This window comes from Erpetoichthys calabaricus, chromosome 1 (genome assembly GCF_900747795.2).
Source record: "Erpetoichthys calabaricus chromosome 1, fErpCal1.3, whole genome shotgun sequence".
Taxonomy (NCBI): Eukaryota; Metazoa; Chordata; class Cladistia; order Polypteriformes; family Polypteridae; genus Erpetoichthys; species Erpetoichthys calabaricus.
Window position 1 is genome coordinate 40,496,880 of NC_041394.2, and position 24,471 is coordinate 40,521,350.

Sequence of the window (24,471 nt, forward strand, 5' to 3'; positions counted from 1 at the left end):
GTGTCAGGACAGTAATCTCTTTTGTAACACCAGCAAAATAAAAGAAATTATTATTGACACACGGAGGGAGAGAGATCAGCACCCACCACTGTACATTGGAGAGACTGAGGTGGAGACAGTGGCCACATTTAAATTTCTTGGCATTGACCTCTCTGAGACTCTTACTTGGATCTACCACATCATCGACCTGGCTGGGAAAGCCCAGCAGCATTTGTATTTTCTGAGAAGGCTGAGGAACTCTGGCATGCCAAGCACTATCTATAGCAACTTCTACAAATGCACAATTGAGAGTATCCTCACCTACTCCATCAGAGTCTGGTTTGGAAACAGTACAGCATGGGACTGTAAGGCTCTAGAGCGAGTGGCTAAATCGACCCAAAATATCATCAGAAGAGCACTCCCTGCACTAGAGGACATCCATAACACCAGGGTTCTCAGGAGGGCCCATAACATTATTAAGGACACAAGCCACACACTACATGAATTGTTCACACTGCTACCATCTGGGAGATGCTATAAGAGCATAGCAGCGAGAACATCAAGGCTGACACAGTTTTCTTCCTTATGGCTTCAAGCTTGTAAAAAAAAAACCCATCCACTGCCCTTACCCTCAACACTGCAGGCTAGCGCATGTCTGGAAGATGGGAGGACACCTTGAGACCACATACAGTACCTGCAGAGCTTACATTGAATCATTTATTTGTATGTGCACTCTTACTTCTGCTTGTTTTTGCATTTCTTTTTTCTTATTCTTGTCTGTTGCTGTGAATTTTTGTTTATTGCTGGAGGATTCACAGAATAAGATTTTCACTGTACTATGTACATATGACATCATCCCTGATGGATGATTGCAGGAATTGTGGGGTAGAGGGGTCCTTTCATCAGATTGCCTGGCCCAGTGCTGTTTCAGCTGTGGATTGACCAAATGGGGGTGGCAGCTTGTTGGCTGAGGTCTCCAGGACTCTAAACAAATCCAAATCATATTATGTGATATCATCTACTGTTAAATTCTGCTCCATACTTGTAAAATTTTTATTTTTATACTGTATTGAGGGTTTGTTCTGTTCTGTGTATTGTACTGTATTGTATTGACCTCCTTCTTTCATGACACCCACTGCATGCCCAACCTACCTGGAAAGAGGTCTCTCTCTGAACTGCCTTTCCCAAGGTTTCTTCAATTTTTTTGCCTACAAGGGTTTTTTTGGGAGTTTTTCCTTGTCTTCTTTGAGAGTCAATGCTGGGGGGCTGTCAAGTGGCAGGGCAGGGCCCATTGCGGCACTTCTTGTGTGATTTTGGGCTATACAAAAATAAATTGTATTGTATTGTGTAGGACAGTAAAGCTGAAGTTTGAAATTTGGTGCAAATAATGACTTTGCACCACCAACAAATACCAAAACACTGCTGTAACTTTTAATTGTCAACTTATAACAATATTAAAGTGAAACTGCAAAAGCAACGGTGATATAATAAAAATATTAGATGAAACCAAGCTCAGCAATATTTTATATAATACTTTAATAATTCATTGTTTATAAAAATACTGCAAGTCAGTGCAGCCCAGGACCTGTCACAGTTACTATATAACAGTATAAAATATCAGATGGCCACTATAACTCGGCTAACATTATGTTCAGATTTTCAATTTTAAACAATGTATGCATTACAGAATTAGCGACTTTTGTATTTATTACAATTTCATCACGAATAGTTGAATGAACTAATTAAACATGACAAACGTATTATTTAAACGACTGAAATACTCGATTATTTTTATATATCCTGTATACTCCTTTCCATACATGGAAATATCTACTTGAAACATGACAAAACTATTATTTAAACGACAAAAGTGCTGGACTATTTTTAATCTATTCTAGCTCCTTGCCCCGCAGGTTCACTTGTTCGAATCACAGATGTAACCTGCTTCTGTACTTCATGTATTTCCCGTGACCGCGTTACAAAAGGCACTCATTGCGCATGCGTTATCAGTTAACCCGGAAACCGTTTTCACGCCGGCGGTCACCTCTACGGTCCATGCTGCTGCTTCAGTGTGTGTTACGCCGCACGGAGTCCGATAGTCGTTTATGATGGCGGAGTTCCAGCAAGCACGGGTTCAGTCTGCTGTGGACGAAATGGTACAGTGTTTAGAGAGGGATCATATTCGCAAAATGCAGGTGAGTGGGCCAGTGCATGATGTTAAACTTTTCCTCTTGGAGTAATTTGTACAGTAGCTCTGTTTGGGGCAACCCGATTGATGCATCAGGCAAAACCGAATGCCACGAGGTTTAGACTGCCTGACCGCCCACCCCCCAATTATATATTTTATAATGTTATATAATTTGTTGCCTACTTCACTGGTGTATTAGGTGTTTATTCGCAGTCTATTGCCATTTATTATTTTGGCGTAGTGGTAAATTGCTTGTATTTTCAGCTAGAACGTTCATTCATTCATTTTCTGATCCATTTTTCACTTTACATCCAGACAGTACAAGGGAACTAACCCTTTCATAAGAAGCCACCTCATTGCAGAGCAGTCATGAAAAAACTTGTAGTGTCCTTCGCTAAACAAATAGCACGTGCCTGGGATATGGGAGGAAACTGGAGAACACGTGCGCAGTGTGTGCCTGAGCTGGGATTTAAACTTGAGTCCCTGAAGGAGTGAGACAGCAATGCTGACCTACAGAAGAAATTTTAAAACATAAATAAATCTTTATTGTTTACATTTTAAAGTTTTTAAAATGGAAATTTCCTGCTTAATCGTACAATTGTAAGTAGCGTTTGACGTTGACAATGATAACAGTATGTTGGCAGCTGCATAGTAGTTTAGTTTGGTTGTACATTTAAAAAATATTTTTTGTAATTTTTCAGTATTAAATTACATTGTAATTATATATCACACATCACTCCAGACATCTTAGTTAATTTTACAACTCGCTCATACAGTATTTAGTGAAGAGTTTGCTCATTTTTCCCATTTTCATTTGGTATTTGCAACAGCAAACTGGGAAAGCCCTCCATCCAGTTTACCTTTTAGTGAGTTCATAGCAGCATAGTCTTGTTTATTATTAATCTTCAGTACATAAAAAGCAAATTAAAATATAATTCTGAATGCAAGGACTACTACTAACATTGACTTTATTTGTCCCAGCGGGAGGTTTAGCACTTTACAGAAATTAAGTAAAAGGTATAAATATTTTTATATCATGACAAACAACAACCCTCCAAAATACACATCAGCATGACTAAAAAGAAAAAAAAAAAGGACGTTATGTTGGGATGTTGTCATACGTATGAATGAGCCCCAGTACCTTACCTTTACAAATTTCTGTGGTATAATTTGTTGCCTGAAAGTGCTCAAAGCTAGACTGTCAAATTTTTCTAGAACCCTCAAATGCGATAAGAAGTTTAAAAAATTAACTGAATGACGAATTTGATTGAGAAGGATGCATGGTAGGTAACCTTGCTGACAGTACAGCTGTGTGACAGCCCTTGACATGCAATAACATTTTCCAGCTGGAGTGCTCTCTGTGTAGAGTATGCATGTTCTTCTCATGTTCACGTGAATGTCTACTGGGGACCCCAGTTTCTTTTTACAGTCCAGTTCAAATAGTGCTTGTTTCATTTACAACACTGCATTGTCCTATAATGGATGGGTTTTCCCTTTTGTACTGTTTACCTCTTTGCACCTTTTGTAACCAGGATGGGCTTTGCATAAAATTGTAATTACCTGTTGATTTAAAGACCTGTTCAAATATCACTTTAGTGAGCTGAAAGAATCTGTCATACAAGGTGCTGTTGACTGATCTAGGCATCTTTATACATTAACTAAAAGATTAACCTTATTAAAAGGAATATCCTCTTAAACTTGTAGACCATTTGAAACTTTAATTTTGAATACTGTACACAGAGGCCATGAATAGTTAAACTGATTCTTCAGAGAGCTAAAGCTGAGAGTGATGGGCAATGGCTTTATGTAACATTTGGTTCTATTTTTGGTTGCATGTATACATATTATGAGGCTATGAAAAGAATCTGAAAGAAATTAAACAATACCTGCTTGGTTAGCCATCAAGAGGAACTCCTGTACACCCTGTATGCTTTGCTTTGTGCACCAGCTACCGTTAATTACAGCCAGCAACACAAAAATACAGGGATTTAGTATACAGCTGCAGGTGACAGTGAAAAGGCTGATTTTTATTTGCTACTTTGAATTTTTTTATTATGGTTTTCATTGTTTTTTTTTTTAAAGCTACATGCTCGGTATAACCAAACATTATTTATTATAATCCTTTATGAATGAGTTTGTCTGTTTTTTTTTTTTTCTTTTTTTTCTGGCAGTCTCGTATGTTTCGCTGCAGTGCAGAGTGTTGTGACCGGCCTGGCGCATCAATGCAACAGGTACACCAGTGCATTGAACGATGCCACACTCCATTAGCACAAGCTCAAAATGTTGTCACGACTGAGTTGGAGCGTTTTCAGGTAAACCAAAATTTTCCACAAATTTTTCAACTATATACTCTTAAAGTAGAATTCTCTTGAAAACTTCATTTACTATCTGTTTTCACTTATGCTTTTCCAAAATTCTCCTTGCAGATGACAATAGTGATACTTTAGTTTGGCTTTCTGATGGATATATTTTGAGTTTGCATTTTCCTGTTCGTTTCTGCTCAGAAAATCAGTCTTTTTAAATAACAATGCAAGCAATCATTTGTTTTCATTATACCCTAAATACAGCTGAGGGCATCATAACAATGCAGTGATTATTGCAGCTACCTCACAGATCCAACATCCTGAGTTTAGATCCCATGTTCAGCTGTTGTCTGTATGGAGTCTCCTTTTTCACTAGAATATGTGTGTTTTCTCCCAAGACAACTGTTCATTGGAAATTCTAAACGAGGAGAGTGTAAGTGTAGATGTGTGAATTAGTGGGCTCTGTGACAGACTGGCCCTATGTTCAGTCTTAGTTTAGGTGTAGCACCTACTGTTGCCAAAATAGTCTGTGACCAGTAGTGGTTTTGAGAATGTTTTGTTAAATGTGTCATAAGTAAATACCAAGAAAGTGCAACTATCTTAACTTATATTAAAAAATCTGTTTTTACAAACCTCTCTTCTTCTTTTTCTCTCTGCTGCTCCCGTTAGGGGTCACCACAGCGGATCATCTTCTTCCATGTCTTTCTGTCCTCTGTATCTTGTTCCGTTACACCCATCACCTGCATGTCCTCTCTCACCACATCCATAAACCTTCTCTTAGGCCTTCCTTTTTTTCTCTTACCTGCCCTATCCTTAGCATCCTTCTCCCAATATACTCCACATCTCTCCTCTGCACATGTCCAAACCAACGCAATCTCGCCTCTCTGAATTTGTCTCCCAACCGTCCAACTTGAGCTGACCCTCTAATGTATTCATTTCTAATCCTACCCATCCTCATAACACCCAATGCAAATCTTAGCATCTTAAACTTTGCTACCTCCAGCTCTGTCTCCTGCTTTCTGGTCAGTGCCACCATCTCATACCCATCTAACATAGCTGGTCTCACTACCATCCTGTAGACCTTCACTTTCACTCTTGCTGATATACGCCTGTCACAAATCACTCTTGACACTCTTCTCCACCCATTCCACCCTGCCTGCACTCTTTTTCACCTCTCTTCCACAATCCCCATTACTCTGTACTGTTGATCCCAAGTGTTTAAACTCATCCACCTTCGCCAACTCTACTCCTTGCATCCTCACCATTCCACTGACCTCCCTCTCATTTACACACATGTATTCTGTCTTGTTCCTACTGACCTTCATTCCTCTCCTCTCTAGAGCATATCTCCACCTCTCCGGGGTCTCCTCAGCCTACTCCCTACTATCGCTACAGATCACAATATCATCAGCAAACATCATAGTCCACGGGGACTCCTGTCTAATCTCGTCTGTCAACCTGTCCATCACCATTGCAAATAAGAAAGGGCTCAGAGCCAATCCCTATTGTAATCTCACCTCCAACTTGAATGCATCTGTTACTCCTACCGTAGTGCTCACCATGGTCACACATCCCTCGTACATATCCTGTACAACTCTTTCGTACTTCTTTGCCACTCCCGACTTCCTCATACAATACCACAGCTCCTCTTGAGACACCCTGTCATATGCTTTCTCCAGGTCCACAAAGACACAATGCAACTCCCTCTGGCCTTCTCTAAACTTCTCCATCAACACCCTCAGAGCAAACCTCGCATCTGTGGTGCTCTTTCTTGGCATGAAACCGTACTGCTACTCACTAATCATCACCTCACTTTTTAACCTAGCTTCCACAACTCTTTCCCATAACTTCATGCTGTGGCTGATCAATTTTATCCCCCTGTAGTTACTACAGTCCTGCACATCCCCCTTATTCTTAAATATCGGCACCAGTACACTTCTTCTCCACTCCTCAGGCATCCTCTCACTTTCCATAATTCCATTAAATAATCTGGTTAAAAGCTCCACTGCCATCTCTCCTAAACACCTTCATGCTTCCACAGGTATGTCATCTGGACCAACGGCTTTTACATTCTTTATCCTCTTCATTGCTGTCCTTACTTCCTCCTTGCTAATCCATTCCTGATTCACTATCTCCACATCATCCAACCTCTTCTCTCTCTCGTTCCCTTCATTCTTCAGCCTCTCAAAGTTATCTTTCCATCTGCTAAACACACTCTCCTTGCTTGTGAGTACATTTCCATCTTTATCCTTTATTACCCTAACCTGCTGCACATCTTTCCCAGGTCGGTCCCTCTGTCTAGCTAATCGGTGCAGGTCCTTTTCTCCCTCCTTCATGTCCAACCTCTCATACAACTCATCCTATGCCTTTTCTTTAGCCTTCACCACCTTTCTCTTCACCTTGTGCCTTATCTCCTTGTACTCTTGTCTGCTTTATGCATCTCTCTGACTATCCCACTTCTTCTTTGCCATCCTCTTCCTCTGTATACTCTCATTTCCTCATTCCACCACCAGGGTTCCTTTTCCTCCTTCCTCTGTCCAGATGTCACACCAAGCACCCTTCTTGCTGTCACCCTTACTACATCTGCTGTAGTTTCCCAACTGTCTGGTAACTCTTCACTCCCACCCAGCGCCTGTCTCACTTCCTCCCTAAACTCAACCTTGCAGTCTTCCTTTTTCAACTTCCACCATTTGATCCTTGGCTCTGCCCTCACTCTCTTCTTCTTCTTGATCTCCAATGTCAGCTTACAGACCACCTTCCTGTGCTGCTTAACTACACTTTCCCCTGCCACCACTTTGCAGTCTTCAATCTCCTTCGGATCAACTCTTCTGCACAGGATGTAATCTACCTGTGTGCATCTTCCTCCACTCTTGTATGTTTCCCTGTGTTCCTCCCTCTTCTTAAAATACATATTCACCACAGCCATGTCCATCCTTTTGGCAAAATCCACTATCCTCTGACCTTCTTCATTCCTGTCCTTGACACCATACCTACCCACCTCATCATCTCCTCTGTTCCCTTCACCAACATGTCCATTGAAATCTGCTCCAATTACCACTTTCTGTCCCTTGGGTGCACTGTTCATCACTTCATCCAACTCACTCCAAACATAATCTTTCTCATCCATTGCACACCCAACTTGCGGGGCATATGCACTAGCAACATCCATCATCACACCTCCAATTTCCAGATCATAATCATTACTCTGTCTGACACTCTTTTCACCTCAGAAGCACTCTTGACATACTGTTCCTTCAGAATAACCCCTACTCCATTTCTACACCTATCCATACAATGATAGAACAATTTGAATCCACCTCTGATCCACCTGGCCTTACTCCCCTTCCATTTAGTCTCTTGAATGCACAATATGTCAACCTTCCTTCTCTCCATCGTATCTGCTAACTCTCTCTCCTTACTAGTCATACTGCCAACATTCAAAGTTCCTACCCTCAGTTCCACTCTCTTTACCTTCCTCCTTCCTCCGGACACGTCTCCCCCATCTTCTTCTCCTTTGGCCAACAGTAGCCCAATTTCCGCCAGCACCCTGTTGGCTAACAGTACTGGTGGCAGTTGTTGTTAACCCGGGGCTCGACTGATCCGGTATGGAAATTTGTATTGTTGTCCACATATTGATTTGGCAAAATTTTACACCGGATGCCCTTCCTAACGCAACCCTCCTCATATATCTGGGCTTGGGACCGGCACAAAGAAACACACTGGTTTGTGCATCCCCTGTGGTTGGGTTTTTTTTTTTTTTTTTTTTTTTTTTTTTTTTTTAATATAACATACCTCTCATTCTTCTCAATGCAAGATGTTACATTGACTTTATTGATGAATCTATTCCATATACAGTCTTGAAATCCTGCCTTCTGTTAGGGAGACTCATCCACTTGCCCACCACTCAATTAGGTCACCAAGGACTCATTTCTCATCCTCTCTCTCCGTCATGTCCCACACCTCCTCCCACCAATGTGAATTTTTGTCAGCTCCTCTCCCGTTTTTTGATGCCACAGGACCAATGGCATAAGTTGGCTTTAAATCCACCTTAGGGGTCAGGGATGTACATTCTGTGGCAACAGGGACATCAGCATAAAACTCTGCTTATATGTATAATCACAGGCCATTTACCCCCCCCAATCCCCCCCCCCCCCCCTTTCCAATCTCTACCTTGATCTGGTGCCCTCCTTACGTTTTGCTAATAGTCAACAATACAATGCAGTAGAAGATTTAATAGCCCCAGGTAGGAAGCCTACTTGTCATCTCCCTGTAAGTGTGGGTCTGTTTTTGGAGAGGCTTCCTAGGGTTTATCTTTTTAAACATTGGTTGATGCCTTTTTTATGGATGCAGCACTGTGGATACTGCTGGTTTCTTTATTAAAACACTGATGGGAATGATTATAGGAGGAATAATTCAGACAATGCCAATAAATTCAGGTAGGCTGCACTGAAGCACTCAGCTGCACTTAAGCTGGCTTGCAAGCTGTACATGTTAAAACTGTTAAATGTATAACTTGATTATTTACCAGACATGCAGTGTTATGTAATAACTGCATTAACGACCACTCCATCCCTGACTGGAACAGGTGTTAAAAGTAATGTAGGCCCCTGTGTTTATGCAGGCACCTGTTGGCATCGGCTGCCTTTTTGCCTGTCCTCTTGATGTCATTCTAAGGCTGATGCACCTAAAGAATCGGTTCTAGGAAATCTTTTGCATTTATAAACTGGCAGACTTTGTCTACCTTTGTTGACCTGCTTTAAAAAATGTCTATTTTCAGACCTTGATCCTTTGCCTTCCTAATATTATTCTGCCCCTTGGCATTCTGTCATCATTTTACACTTGTCTGCCAGTTTGATAGTAATATTATTGAACAATGAGTGAGTTTTCATTTTATATAGCTCACAGCCAGAGTGCTACTGAATTTGCTTGTTCAGCACCTTAATTTTTTGCTCTCCTAAACTTCTGGTCATCTTCCCACAGGACCGGCTAACTCGTTGTACCATGCACTGCACTGACAAAGCCAAGGACGCCTTTGATTCAGGATCTAAGGAACCAGCAGTCAAAGCCCAGATGGAACAATGTATTACCTCGTGCGTGGATGAACATGTCAATTTGCTACCAAGTATGACACGGAAGTTACGAGAAACTCTAGACTCTTTTGGAAAGTAAAGTGAAAGGTATAAAGTAGTAACTGGAATGAGGACCCCTGGCTTCCAGAGTCAAGATGTGATCAAGACATTAAGAACATCACTGGGGTTTGTTAACCCTGAACTGAAAAGACTGTCTGTATCTGTAATTTATGCATTTTATTTTGTAATTAGAAACATAAATCTTTCTGTGGGTTTGTCTCTTTATGCCCATACTTGAAACAAGTGTGGAAAACTTTTTTGTTATCCAACCAGTAATCAGTAACTGTTAAAAGTATGAAAGATGAAAGGAATCTTTAAGTGTGGCCAAGCAGATATGGTTCATGATTTATATCATTTTTGATTGTTTTCTAGTTCACCTTTACATCACCAAAATAACCTTAAATTTTCTGTCATTTTAGAGTCAAGTGAACCAAATACATTTTAAGAAAATGTAAAGCAAGTGCAAAAAAACCTGTGTCCTTATATTACAGCATGTGCTGAAATTTCAAATGCATTTAAAATCTGTGTCATATTAGTAAGAAATATACTCCATATGTGACTGTTTGAATGGTGATTATGAAGTGTAATGGGGCACCCGATAGCAGCAAGTATGGAAATGGTCAGATTTGCTTGTGTACTCTAAAATTGTGTTTATAGGGTGAACTGAAACTTTGCTGGAATATAAAATATGTTTTTAACTAGCCTGTGCGGATTACAAAATCGGCATGAGCCACAGTTCTCAACAAGATAAAGTATTTTGCAAATTTTAGTCTTTGTTTATATTTTATATATTTGTAACTTTGTTTATATAACTCAGGAGAGTTTACAAACTGATCAGGGCTTTAGGTGTATCAAAAAACCTGTCTAACAGAAATTAACTAATTTAATTCTCAAATGTTCACCATATTTGTATTCTAATAGTGTGAAATTTGTTGCAAGTCATATAACAGAACACACACAGAGCAATGACCCTGGAGATGTTTAACCCCACTTTGAGGTCTGTGTGCACAATCTCATTGGTCTTACCATTTTGACACTTATCTAATGTAAAGTTTGTTTATAATAATTTTTGAGTTCCGTAGTTTTACATATACTGTACATAAAAATGGTAAGGTGATTATGTAACACAATTTCTGAATTATGCACTGGAGCACCTGAATATTACATTCTTCTGTCATGCCAAACAAGCATTGTGAAAAGAAAAATCACCTTGTTTTGTGCTATTTTTCTAGGTCTGTAATGAAAATAAATGTTTAATTATATTATTAGTCCCTATTTAATACTATTTTCATATCTCTCTATTATAATTAAAAAATCCTGGGACCAGACGAGACTTTTTCAGAGAGATACTTTCACGTCCCGCGAGACGAGACTTTGTGCCAAGAGATTTAACCACTCCCAGGGCTGGAAATAAAAGACAAAGAGTAGATGACAAAGTAGAACGTTGTAAACAATTCAAAAACGTTCGCACGATACACCTGCAGAGCAGGTTAGAGATAACAAAAGTACTAAAATTCACAAGTCTCAACATAATGTTTGTAAAGATCCTATTTGCACAAACAAATGGAAATTATTACTCAGTGAAATAACAGAACAGCAAAAAGAGATCGAATATATTGTTCAGATTTAAACTTTTAAGTCTGAGACTTGTAGAACATCTAATTCGTGTTGCCATCAGGGAAAAGTAGTGTTTCTTCCCAATGAAGAGGTGTATCTGCGAAAATTAAAAGATTTGTTGTTTAGTAAAAGTGAAATCCACATACGTGAAGAGCAGAGATGAGCAGTGACTGGTGCATTGTGCAGGCCTGGAGGATGGGTTGGCGAGCAAAGCCCCCTAGTTTAAATTAGAAAAGAGTTCTGAAGATCTTTTATTTGGAAAAGATTTTTAAAAACAATATATTTTACTATTGTAACTACGGCAATTGCAAATCAGTGAACATATAATATTACAGCTTGGTCTAAATATATAATTTGTCCTCCTTTATACAATCAATTTGGAATGTGTTGTATTGATGGTGGAGTAAAATATAATGAAGTAGAAATTTGCATGCCCACGTTTGAAAGCCATAGCTATTTATCAAGGAAATTGAATGTGCAGAGATAACTAATTGGAGATTTAAGTGTTTTCCGAATTAACTTTTATAATTCTGTGTTTTATTTTTTCTTTTTAATGGCTGTGCATCTTTCTTTGTTTTTAACACCCACTTCAATTTAGTGTAGCTTAATGGAGATGGATGGAGACTATTGCATTAGGAACAGATGCCAGTCTATCAATCACACACACTTTCTTGCCCCAGTTAACCTGACGTGTACACATCCTTGTAATGTTGTAGAAAAGTAAAAAACCATGAGCCAAGTAGAACATGCAGCATCCACACAGAGTGCAATCAGAAATGGAGTTTGATCCTAAGACTCCAGATCTGTGAGGCAGCACTGTGCCAACATGCCACCTTTTGTAGGCAGTAATAATGTGGTTAATAACTATCAGTCACCGGATGAGTTAAACATGGACTGGTGCTTCACTGGGAGAGTGAATTGGTTCAGAGTTCATTTAGACAGTGTCCGAAAGAAATTTGTTTCCTTCCATCTGATTACCATTGAATTGAATTTGTGCTGATTTTGTTTAGTGCCATAAATAAAATGGCCTGATTCTAGTGACCAAGTTTTTAGACTACAAATAACAAGATGGCCCTTTCAAAGCCCACCACTATTCCACTGTGTGAGTTGTACATCTGTTATAAAAAAAAGATTAAAAACTGAGCTAACATTCTGTATGTGTAAAGTGTTTAGGAGTAATGCTAACAACAGAATTGTGCTCTATAAAAACCTTTTTAACAAAATAACGGATGTAGTGGAAGTAAATGTACAAATTAAGTTCGTATCATCTATGGCATGATATTTATGAAGATGCATTGTTCATATTTCAATTGCAACCAGGTCTTTAGAAAAATAACACTACCCGCTTGTAATCATTTTGAAGTAATGTGTACTACTTGAGCAAAGTGTTTTGTACAAAAGGAAATATTCAAAAAATGAGTCTTAATTCTTCAGAAGTGTTTATTGAATCTCCTTATTCAAGGTCACTGGTGCCTAACTGAGGATATTTGGCGACAAGGCAGGAAACAGTCTTGTCTAAGGTGTCAGTTCATCACAGGGCACACCCAGATACACAGGCTCATTCACCTGTGCCAGCCAGTTTAGAGACACCATCTGATAAATGTCTTTGGGATGCAGGTGGACATTTGCAGAGACCTGAGTAGAACATGGAGCTGTGAGGCTAATACTGGAGCTATTACAATGTCCTATGTTGAAATGTGTTACATAAACGTGATCAGTTGATTGTGTATGCATTAGCCTGCATTTTACATAGTGCCTAAGCATAACCATCACCACATCTCTCTATTATAATAAAAAAAAGTCTTGGCTCGAGATGTGATCTTCTCGGAAAGACACTTTGATGTCCCACGAGACTAGACTTTACAACCTTTGGAAGCATGACACGTGAGACGGTCACTTTTGCACGTCATGCCCCACTTACAAACAATTTAAAACAAGATCACCGACATCTAACCTCTCAGTTGTTGGGATGTTTTTGGCAGACACACTTCATGTGCTCCCAGCACTTAAAAATTTTATACGTTCTAGATGGCACGTCAACGACTAAACAAAGAAGAAAGAGCAGCTGTGTGCAATATCTAAAAATAAGGAAAGTAATCAGCCCAGACCAAGTAGGACTGAAAACCTCATAGGTCCAATCAGGGTCGGAAATAAAAGACTTCACAAAGACGTTCAAAAACGTTGGCGCGATACACATGCAGAGCAGGTTAGAGATTATGAAAGTAGTAAAATTCGAAAGTATCAAAAAAAAGATAGTAAATATCGCATTAGTACAAACAAACGGAAATTATTACTCGGTGAAATAACGGAACAGGAAAAAGAGATCGAATATATGGACATAGGTGATGTGTCAGAAGTATTGTAAGGCTTTAAAGTTTTAGTCGGAGACTTGTAGATCGTCTACTTCATGTTTCCATCAGTGAAAAGTAGTGTTGCCTCCCAATAAAGAGGCATATCCGTGAGAATTTAAAGATTTGTTGTTTGGTGAAAGTGAAATCCACAAACACTACAGGCAAAAATATCCGAGTCTACAATAATCTTTTCACATTTGCATCATTCAATGCTCAAAACGTAGATTTACACAATAATGGACCATACGCTATGAGAACCTGTGGCCCCACAACAATTAAAGTTATGACAAGTTTATTTTCGAAGAAACCACAATTCGGTCAGGTGTATATTTATGACCACGGAGAAGCAATGCAACATAGAATCAAAAGAGTATGTAACAATTCCCATGAAAATAGCAATCTCTTTAAATTGTATATCTGGTTAACCAAACCCGGGGGTTGGCGAGCAAAGCGAGCAGGTGGCGGAGCCCCCTAGTGCTTTCAAAAAATAGCTTTAAACAAAAATCCGTCCATTTTTTTATGAACTAACACAAAGTAAGAAAAACAAAGTGCACAGCGCATCAACATTCGCTCATTTAGTGCACCTTTTAAATGCAATTTTATGGTTTAAAGGGACCAGAGCCTATCCTGACAGCATCATTTGCAAGGCAGGAGTCACACCCACGGTTCCAATTCAGAGTCCTCAATCACCCCATCCTGTGGGCCTTTCTCATGAGGAGAACATGCAGGCTCTGCAGAGCCAGTGACCAGCCATGGCTTTTGGAGCTACGTTTAAATGTGTATTTTTCAGTTAGGGGACTATTGGGTAACTGTAATAAGATACGGAAGGTAAAATACTATATTCCTGTATCTGTGAACATTTTGGTAGGTGATTGCATGAAACCTCACCTATGTCCAGCTGTGAAACTGAGTGGCAAATCCAAGGTCATTTTAATCCTATGCTTAAGCAGATCTGGTGCAGAGGAATCTTGTGTAGTTAAGATATGCAAAACTTAGGTAACCTTTGACTCTTCTGTTCCACCTAGATTTGAATATTCACTTTTATTGCATTGTTTGCCTTCATCTCTCTCAGCATCTGTTTGATAACCATAGCACTGAGATGGTTCTTGCCCACATCAAGAATGGCCTCCTCATTCCCACTCAACATGCTGGATCTCCTTAAGCCCATTTCCCTTTACTTCATTGGTGCCATTGACACTATGCACCAGGGAACATTTTCCAAAACTTGAAGAATCGTGCTGCCACACCTAAATGTTCTCCTGCCAAAGAGTGACAGGCTTCTGTTTGGCACTTCTGTCTGGGATTCTTGACATCTTCATGTGAGCTTGTGCTTCACTTGTATGTGATGATCAGTTCCATAAACAAGCTGACAATCTCATAACTTGCTGCAAGTGGTTACAGTTTGGCTTAAAATACTTGACTCCTTTTTGTTGAACCTCAGCTCCTACAAGTCTACTTCAAGTCAACATCACCAGAATACAGCCATAATCGATAGCACGTTGTACTTTGAATATCCCATTTTTCTCACCCTTACCCAATCTAGAGTTATGGAGGGCCAGAGCCTATTCTGACAGCACGGAGAGTAAGGGAAGAACCAATAAACAGGGCACCAGTCCATCAGAGAAGATGGATAACAGGCTAAGAAGTATTAATATATATTATAAAAAAAAATTGTTGAATTTTTTAACTATTTCACAGGTACATATCTGTTTGTCTGTGTAATAATTTACTAAGTGGTGTGGCAAAGAGTAGGACTTCAGTGAATTTCAAATACCCAAATTATTTTTGAGAAATTAGCATTTTATTTGTCTCCAAGGGAAAATGCAGCTTTGCAATATATTATATTATGACAAACAACAAATCCCTCTCAAATATACACCAGAATAACTAAAAAGAAGGAAAACTAACAAGTCAGAAAACTGTCAGGCTTGGCTGTGACAGTCACAGTGAGGAATTATAAAGGAGCTCCAGGAGTTTCATTAAATACTTCTGCTGACATGTTAAGAGTGTGACAGAGAAGATGTGCAGCATTGTTCAAAATGGCCCTCAGTTTTGTCTTTATTCTCTCCTCCACTGCTTCCTCCATTGAGTTGAGAGTCCCATAACTGAGCCTGCCTTGTTAATCAGCTTGGTGAATAGGAGTTTTATGGTCTGTTCTTGTCATTATTGTTCCAGTAATCTCATGTTCTAATGCCAATCTTTATTGTCAATGCCTTTGACACAAACAGATATACTTTAACAATTTAACGCACAAATGCTTTACTTTTAGGACATCAGAGTGGTACATTTGTCAATGCTCCTACCCTCTTAGTTCTTTTAAAGTGACCTCTGATACCGGCTCGTATGCTGGTTATGTGGAGTTTGCACGTTCTCCACGTTCTTTCCTACCACATTTTAAGGGTGCATGTTAGGTTAACTGGTAATACTAAACAGGCCTTGGGTTAGTGCGCCATGCAAGAATCGTCCACGTTTTACTGTTGTCCGGTGCTGGCAGGGCTCCGACAATAAAAAAAAGTTGACTGAGCGTGTCCTTAGTCTGGTGGAAGAGTGCGTTACTTTTGATTCAAATACAGGGTAGATACAGCGCATTACTTTTACTACAAAAATATTAAAATAAATCTATGCACAGGACAATTATCAATTTGAGAAACAATAATATTAATAGATTTGTACTCATCCTTCTGATTTTGTAAAATTAAGTAAATCAAAATGTTTTCATTGTCTGACATGCACAATCGATTATCTGTTGTTACTTATTTTTAAAGTTGATGGACCCAAGCATAGACATATATAGATAGACGCGGCATTCACTGTGTTGCCCAGTCAACACGATACGTCAGCGCGTCTGCCATATTGCGAGTGGCAAAAGTGCCATTTAAACTAATACAGGTAGACGTGGAAACCGGGTTTTCTGATGAAAAAACAATAAAGTTTAAAACAGTATGGTTTACATACAACAGATTTTGGTGACTCGTTTAAATGCAATTATTTATATCTATTTATGCACTAATAATGGCAATTATTAAATAATAATAATAATAATTATTATTATTATTATTAAATAATTCCTCCCATATAAGTAACATTTCTCTGACTTACTTCTTCCATCTCCGAAACATTTCTAGACTTTGTCCTGATCTTATGCAACACAGTACTGAAGTATTGGTTAATGCCCTAGTCACCTCACGTATAGATTACTGTAATTCTAGCTGGCATCCCACAAAAACGTATCCATCGCTTACAACTTCTTCAAAATTCTGCTGCCAGGATAATAACCTGCTGTTGTAAATCCACTGAACATATTACACCTATTCTCTCTCAACTTCACTGGCTCCCTGTTAACTACAGAATACAATACAAAATACTGCTCTTAACATTTAAAGCTCCCTCCTACCTCACTGATCTCCTTCAGACTTACACTCCTCTCGCTCACTCAGATCCTCATCTGCAGCTCTACTTTCTGTACCGCACATCAAACTTTGTTCTATGGGAGCTCGAGCATCTCTCATAGTGCTCCTCAACTCTGGAATTCTCTTCCCTCTCATATACGTCAGCTCAATTCAATGACACATTTTAAAACTACCCTCAAAACTTATCTTTTCAAACTGGCATACCAATTGTGAATTTGCACTTTTACTGCCAGTTATCTTTGTTTGTCTTTCTTTTAACAGTGAAATGATACACTCAATGACAAAAATAAACAATTTTATTGTATACAAATTGGCTTAATAATTTCTGAAAACCTGCGGTGGGTTGGCGCCCTGCCCAGGATTGGTTCCTGCTTTGCGCCCTGTGTTGGCTGAGATTGGCTCCAGCAGACCCCCGTGACCCTGTGTTCGGATTCAGCGGGTTGGAAAATGGATGGATGGATTTCTGAAAACATTTCACTCATTCCTCTCTCAATCTCTCTCTCTCTCTCACACACATACGCACACACAATGTGGTTACTTAAATATATACAGAATAGGATCTAAAATCCATGAAACAGAACTGTCTTACATAGCTTTTTCCGTGTGTTGCCACTCTGTAATTTGAGAGTATTCAGTCTGGCAATATGATGCAGCCTTAGTTTGTGGAAGCCAGACACAACTAAAGAGATGAGCATAAAGTGATGGTTGTCAATTTCAAACTGTGTTTCCTCAATGTGCATCTTGAGAAGAAACATATCATCTGAACCAATCTCAGCCCGAACAAACTGATTGATCAAAGATACACTGACAGCTTGTCCTAATGTCGACTGTCGGATAACACGCTCAGCTACTTTGATCACCTTGACTGTACTTTCAGAAGAAATCGTCAAACCTCCTTTGTTTTTTAATTTGAGCAAGTGGTAGCTTTGATCATATGATGCCAGTACAGCATCTGTTACCAAACTAGCACGGCACACATCACAGGACAGGCACACATCACAGGGCAGCTTTCTAAAATCTCGTCTAAGGGCTACCTCCCAATGCTTCCTGAGGTGAATTTCTTTGGAAAACCTTCAAAGTTTGAGAAATGTTAACAGCTAACAACAATCTACATAGTTAGTGACTAAATACGTTTAGCCAAAACGTTGTTTGGAGGCTCACTTGAGCACATAAATGCATAGCTTTGCTAGTTTAGCCTGGCGTAGCTAAAGTTAAGATTATAAAACGGGATTTTCTAATGGCCAAATATAACCAAAACAATTGTTCAGCTTTACCTATGAAATGTAATCCCCCGGGATCTGGTTTGGAGTGTACAGCGGTTTGTACAATCCCAATCAGCACATGCATGAGGCATCTTTATCCATTACTTCATTCCACAGCAGTGCCACTCGCAATATGGCGGCGACGTGCGATGTTGCTGGTCATGCGGAGTGTAGTAATTCTATGTCTATGGACCCAAGCATATCACACTACTGCCGCCTAGGCGCATTAACTGCTATGACCCTGGCATTGGAGCCATGAGGCACATGCTCAGGAACTGCCTTGTTACGTCATCAACCGTGACGGAACCGGAAACTGTACTGAGAGCTTCGGTACAGCGCGCGTAGCTTCACACAATTGCATTCGATTTAAGCGGCGTGTAGATCGACGTTACATATACAGTCATTGTAGTTGGTGGAGGGTTTTTTGTGTTTTTGTAAAACCTGCGTAGTTTGTTTCGGAGCCTCCAGCCATGAGTAAAGCGCACCCACCTGAGCTGAAAAAGTGAGTTTGTTATGTGGTTGCTTTGGGGTGGAGGGCACGTTGAGGCCTGGCCGGCATATTGCGCGTTAGCGTTGTGTGGAAAGCTTGCACGGGGAGGTCATGAATAATAAAAGGCTACCGTGTTAAGGAAGCAATTAAGCTTAGGTGGATTCATGGAAAATATTAATCCGCAAGTCCGCCTTTGGGAGAGTCGTGGGTAAAATATGGAGAGTGATTGCTGTGTTGGATACGTTTTTAATGCATTTTCCCTTCTGTTTATTTTAGGTTCATGGATAAGAAGTTGTCTCGTAAGTATTACGTTATATGATTCATTTTCTCAAATACGGAAACCTAAAACGTTTTGTCCTTAGAAATCAATGCGGTACTTATACACTGCAGAAGGTTCTCTAATCTCGTAATTAACAGAAAATACCTTTACTGTATTTGGTTTTGCGGGTTTGACGACGGCAGTATTTTACAATACTTAAATGTAAATATACCTAGTCAGTCCGATTATTCTTACATTCAGTTTTGCATTTCCAGACTCAATATCCAGTTGTTACGAACTGGAAGAAATCGGTGGTATGAACGGAATAATCTAAATGAAATCCAGTCGCCGAGTAACGCCGAAGTGCCTGCTTTTAATTAAGTAGATGATTATTTATTATTTGGCTGGTGGTTTTTATCAAAGGTGACTTAACAACAGTTGAGAGATGCATTTGTTTTGTTTTTCTAATTGGAGAACAGGCAGGCGAAGTGATTTGCTCATGGCCACACATTGTCAGCAGCAGATACCAACCCAAAACCTCAGGGTCTAAAGCCTTAACACTATGCCACGTGACCTGACCCTTTTTATCACAAGAAGCCGAAACGTAACTTTTGGAAATAAAATAATGAATAAAGTAACAACAATGATTTGGTATTTCCAGGTAATTCAGCAAACATCCTGATAAATAGCATCGTGTACAGTACAGCTGGGGTTAGCAAACTGATAATATGGCACCTGTCCTTAAATGTTTTTACTTTTGTTGACAGTCAAGCTCAATGGAGGCCGTCATGTTCAAGGCATCCTGCGTGGTTTTGATCCATTTATGAACTTGGTAATGGATGAGTGCCTGGAAATGGCAGCAGGAGGGCAGCAAAACCACATTGGAATGGTGGTAAGTAACATGAATAAACCTATAAAAATGTGTTAAAACAGAATAAAAGTTTTTTTTGGTGAAACATACACACTGTGACAACAGGTAAATCATTTGTTTTATGTAATTTGCAGTCTGCTTAGTTAATAGAAGATGTTAAAATCCATTTTTCTCATTAACCTCACCCGAAAATATGTTCTGTACCATGTGTGGTATGTAGTAATGGGCAAAAAAAAATTAATTCATTGGTTGAGTCCTGTCTGTGACTCAAAAGCACAATCCCTTGTGGGTGCAGTTCCTGGTAATTCATTGTGCAGATGTCTGTTGCCAAAAAGAAAAATGCTTGGGTTTTGCACCTTATGATCATGCGACTGGACATGGAATATGCAACATAACTAACTTGAGGGGGTGTGCCCCCCATGTACATTTTTAATGTTTGCTGTTGTCCAGTTTTGGTTACAATTGATAGTCATTCTTTCATAAACTTTATCTCCATTCTTCATAAAAACATACCATTAAAGTTTTTCATCCATCATCACAAACTACACAGGGTAAATAACATTAAAAAGTGTTTTTGGAAGGAAGTATTCAATTAAATCTGGTCAGTTAATAATACACACTGTTGATTTTTAGTCTGTGTTTTGTCGTGTACATTTCCTTGTACTCTGGATTTGTGGCTTTTCTTTGGATATGAAATTTCAAAGTTAGAGGCTGACTAAACTTTAATATGCCCACCCTCTCCTACTCTAACCTGGATTTGGAATTAACAGTCCAAAAGCCACTAAAGTAGTATTGTACGTATTGACAGTAGTTTGGGTGACCTGCAAAACTACATTGATTTGTTGGTAGTTGCATTAAGGGAAAAAAAGTAAAGCTCTGTTTGCTTTTTATACAACTTGAGGCAGTTTGACCTTGAGTCTAATTGATAAAACAATATTTCATGTTTTTCATCTAGATCAGTGGTTCCCAAAGTAGAGGGTCGCGAGACATTGGGGAGGGGGGGTCGCGAGATGATTTCCAAGAAATCAAATACTTTTTTAAAACTTTTTAGAAATTAATTAATCCACCCATCTCATTAGGTGAGGTGTTTTGTTGAAATTAAACGAATGAGTAAATAACAATTTTTTAAAAAGTTATATGGTTGTTAGAGCGTTATGTTCTTTTTTGTTGTCATGCTCTTGTTTGGATAGGATATTTTGTTGAAATTAAACAAATGAGTAAATTACTATTAAAAAAAATTATATGGTTGTTAGACCATTGTGTTCTTTCATGTTGTCATGCTCATGTTTGGATAGGCCTATTGGCGCATGTGCACCATTGTGCGCAACATTTGTATATTTTAACCACTTCTGAGGATAGTGGGGGTCACGAGTCACTGGCACGGTTATTTTGGGGGTCGTGAGCTGAAAAGTTTGGGAACCCCTGATCTAGATAAACTGTGCCATTAATTCTTCCTCTCTCAAATGGTGGTTATTAAGCAAAAGCATAATTTGAAAGATGGACAATAAGTCTGTAGTAATTTTGGTTCAGGATTATGGAAGCACACATTTTATTAAAAAGTCTCAATTTAAACTGGAAAAATCCAGTTTTTTTTTTTTTAAATTAAAGGCCTACGTTCTTGCTGATTTTTCTGTACATGTTTTGTGCATGCTTTGAAAATGTGAAAATTTATGACCAGTCAACTGACTCAGTGATAATTATCAGAGCCTGGTGTCTTGAAGTCAGCCAAGATGAAGATGTATTATGGATGCAAGAAGTAGAAATGGCCATGAAGTGGATCTTAGGCCATAAAAGAAAAGTGAGCTTTTCTATTGTTGGTCTCCACCAACAGCCTATCTGCATATTGTGTTAGTGCAATGCATTTTCATTGAAATATGCACTTGTCAGGACTGCTATATCAGTGAAGTACAGCAACAACAATGATAGTTGCACATGATGTATGTACAGCATAAGGATGAGTGATACAGTCTTCAGTTGTGTATACTAAAACACAATTTGTATCTTGAAACATAGATGCTATATAGTGAAATGCATACATTTCATTGTATGATTGGTTGTGTCCAGGTAATAGTGCATGTCAGTTGCATGTACAGTAATTCAATTAACCAGACATGCTCAGAATTTTGCTTATTTATTTCACTTCTTTGCTTGCTTCAGACTTGTGGCGAAGATATTATGGAATAGTGTTAGCTTTTAAGAGGAGAAACAGTAAAAGTAATGAATTTTCAGAGGCAATGTCATACCACAATGTCCACAGGAATACTCTACATGTAAAGTCAGTGTCTTTGCTAATAGTTGTCAACGCCTGACAAATGAAGCACAGGAACAGTATGATAGTTTTAATTGGAGAGAAGCTTGCTATTAGATGTATGCATTTGGCATTTATAATGAAGAGTATACATTGATGGGCATAAAGTGTGCCTTTTGGTATAACACAATGTGTAGTCATTCTTGGCATACAATGTAGGCATTTTGGTACAAAGTGCAGTTTCCGTTAAGAATTTTTTATGTCCCAAACACCTCATACATTGATGTAATTTCATTAGTTCAGTAAAGGACAGTTCTTTTATTGGGCCAATTGATACCATAGATACTGCCATAGACTGGCACCCTGTCCAGGGTTTGTTCCTGCCTTGTGCCCTGTGCTGCCTGGGATATGCTCCTGTTCAGGACCAAGCAGGTTAGAAAATGAATGTCTGTATATTTCAGTTTTTGACAAAGTTGAATTTTATCAGATAATGAAATATTTAACTTGGAGCACAATAAACTCAATGCTGGGACTAAATGTTAAATTAGTAATTACAAATAGCTGACAATTTATGTCTTTGAAAAGGCACAGCTATTTACAGAAGGGTGGGTGAGTAAAGTTTCTTTCATTCTGCTTTTTCATAACTCGCTCTTCTTCTCTTATAGTAGCATATATTTAAGGAAAACCTTGGCTTTCCAACAGACTAGTACTGTGCTGCTCAAGTCTGTGAAATGTAATGTTGCTGAATCTTGAGAGAAACCCCCAAAGTTGTACTGTATCAAGTACATCACCCAACTCTAAGCCTATTCCCATTTATAAGAGTTTAATTGATTTTTTTTGGAGGAATTTGTAAGTGTGATTCTTAATCATTCACTAATAGAAATGTCATCTTTATCATTCTAACTTACCAAACTAATAAAATATAGTGTGTGTACAATATTAGATAATAAAAGCAAGTAATTCATTTATGCAGAATGAAGAAAAAGATGGGACAATTCATTGCTTAGATTAGTGTTCATTGTAAAATGCTTAGCTACATTTGAATCAGACATTGTGTGCATAATTATTTCATCTTCACTCTGTCTTGGTCCAGGTAATTCGAGGAAACAGTATCATAATGCTGGAGGCACTGGAGAGGGTATGACACTGCGCATAAAGGCAGAAGGACGATTACATACCATTGGGACGCTGATAACGAGAACAGGACTGATTGGTTGCCATTTTCTCCACTTTTGGTTTCTGTACTTGGCTGAACAGCCCCATTCATTTTAGAATGGCTACGCTTCCCTTTGTTTGCTTATCTGTTGTCCTGCTTGTTTTACACGTTAGCTAGGTAATGCATTTGACATTTTTTTAGCATAAATAAATAGTCTTTGTTTTGAATTTGTATAACTACTGTTTATATTAAAAAAATAAAATTTCAGAACAGGTGAATAAACTTTTTTTTTTTTTTTTTTAATTTTAAAGAAAGCCGTGTCTAAATATCTTATATACACACAATGTTTCAATACAAGAACTAAAAGGCACTGTGTGATATTTATAAAAGGGGAAAAAAAACACAGATGCTCATACCACTGGGTAGATGTTTTTATCTTTTCACCTTTTCTGATGGAGTGTTGACTTGTTTTGTCATTTCATTTATTTAACCAAGATGGAGTTTTTTCTTCCAAAGATATTGATTATAGTTTGGTTAATTATGTACTTGAATTATCTTCAGTTTTCAAGAAGCAGTACTGGTTAGCTTTTACCTTATTTGCACATGCCATTTCATTTTAATCCAGTCACAGTAAGCAGTTTGGAAAGGTGGTAACTGTACTTTTAATATCTGTATTCATGTTTTATTTCACTTGGGTTCCATTGCAATTATAGTTGGAATTCTAATTGGTATGGAGCTGGTCATTTAAAAGAAAACATTTGGTTTTGAAACTGGTAAAAGTGTAAATGGATAATGAGTTGTATGCTCTGATCTGCAGCTCCTCCCTCTGGTGTAAAGACTGCATTCTTCAGTCTCGTCCAGCCATGGCTGGATCATGGGAAACTGGTATTAATGATTGGCATATTTTGAAGAACCAGTCAAATACAATTGGCAAATTGTGAATGAGCTTGTTTACTGCATTTTGTTAAAGTACAGATCTTGTACAGCAAAGCAGCAGCTGTTGAAAATGTATCGATCTTTATAAAGATGCTGTACTGCTATATTTTTCATGTAAAAACTGTAAAACAAATTATTCACTATTTCCAATTTCAAGGGGGCCATATCTCTCTGTTAAAAATATTTGGTAATCCTGCAGTAAATAGTAATCACAGAAGTACAAATTTGCCTTGGTAACGGTAATAACTGGCAGAAGTCATTTAGTGATGCTA

At 38.7% G+C, this 24,471-nt stretch overlaps 2 protein-coding genes across 3 annotated transcripts in view; both read left to right on the forward strand.

Moving 5' to 3' along the window:
- Positions 1–1,980: 1,980 nt before the first annotated feature.
- Positions 1,981–24,471, forward strand: part of fam136a (family with sequence similarity 136 member A) — a 429,951-nt gene continuing 407,460 nt past the window's right edge. The window contains exons 1-3 of the mRNA XM_028798363.2: positions 1,981–2,174; positions 4,339–4,479; positions 9,451–10,975. Coding sequence (XP_028654196.1) covers positions 2,085–2,174; positions 4,339–4,479; positions 9,451–9,639 — 420 coding nt within the window. The 5' untranslated portion in view covers positions 1,981–2,084 and the 3' untranslated portion in view covers positions 9,640–10,975. The remainder of the gene's footprint in view (positions 2,175–4,338; positions 4,480–9,450; positions 10,976–24,471) is intronic.
- Positions 18,527–23,528, forward strand: snrpg (small nuclear ribonucleoprotein polypeptide G). 2 transcript variants are annotated; one of them, XM_028798384.2, is made up of 4 exons: positions 18,527–18,605; positions 19,006–19,028; positions 19,756–19,880; positions 23,201–23,528. In XM_028798384.2, coding segments are annotated over exons 1-4 (201 nt in total). In that variant the 5' UTR covers positions 18,527–18,603; the 3' UTR covers positions 23,252–23,528. The 2 variants fall into 2 exon arrangements, with proteins under 2 accessions (XP_028654217.1, XP_028654208.1); XM_028798375.2 differs by having other exon boundaries at positions 18,552–18,741.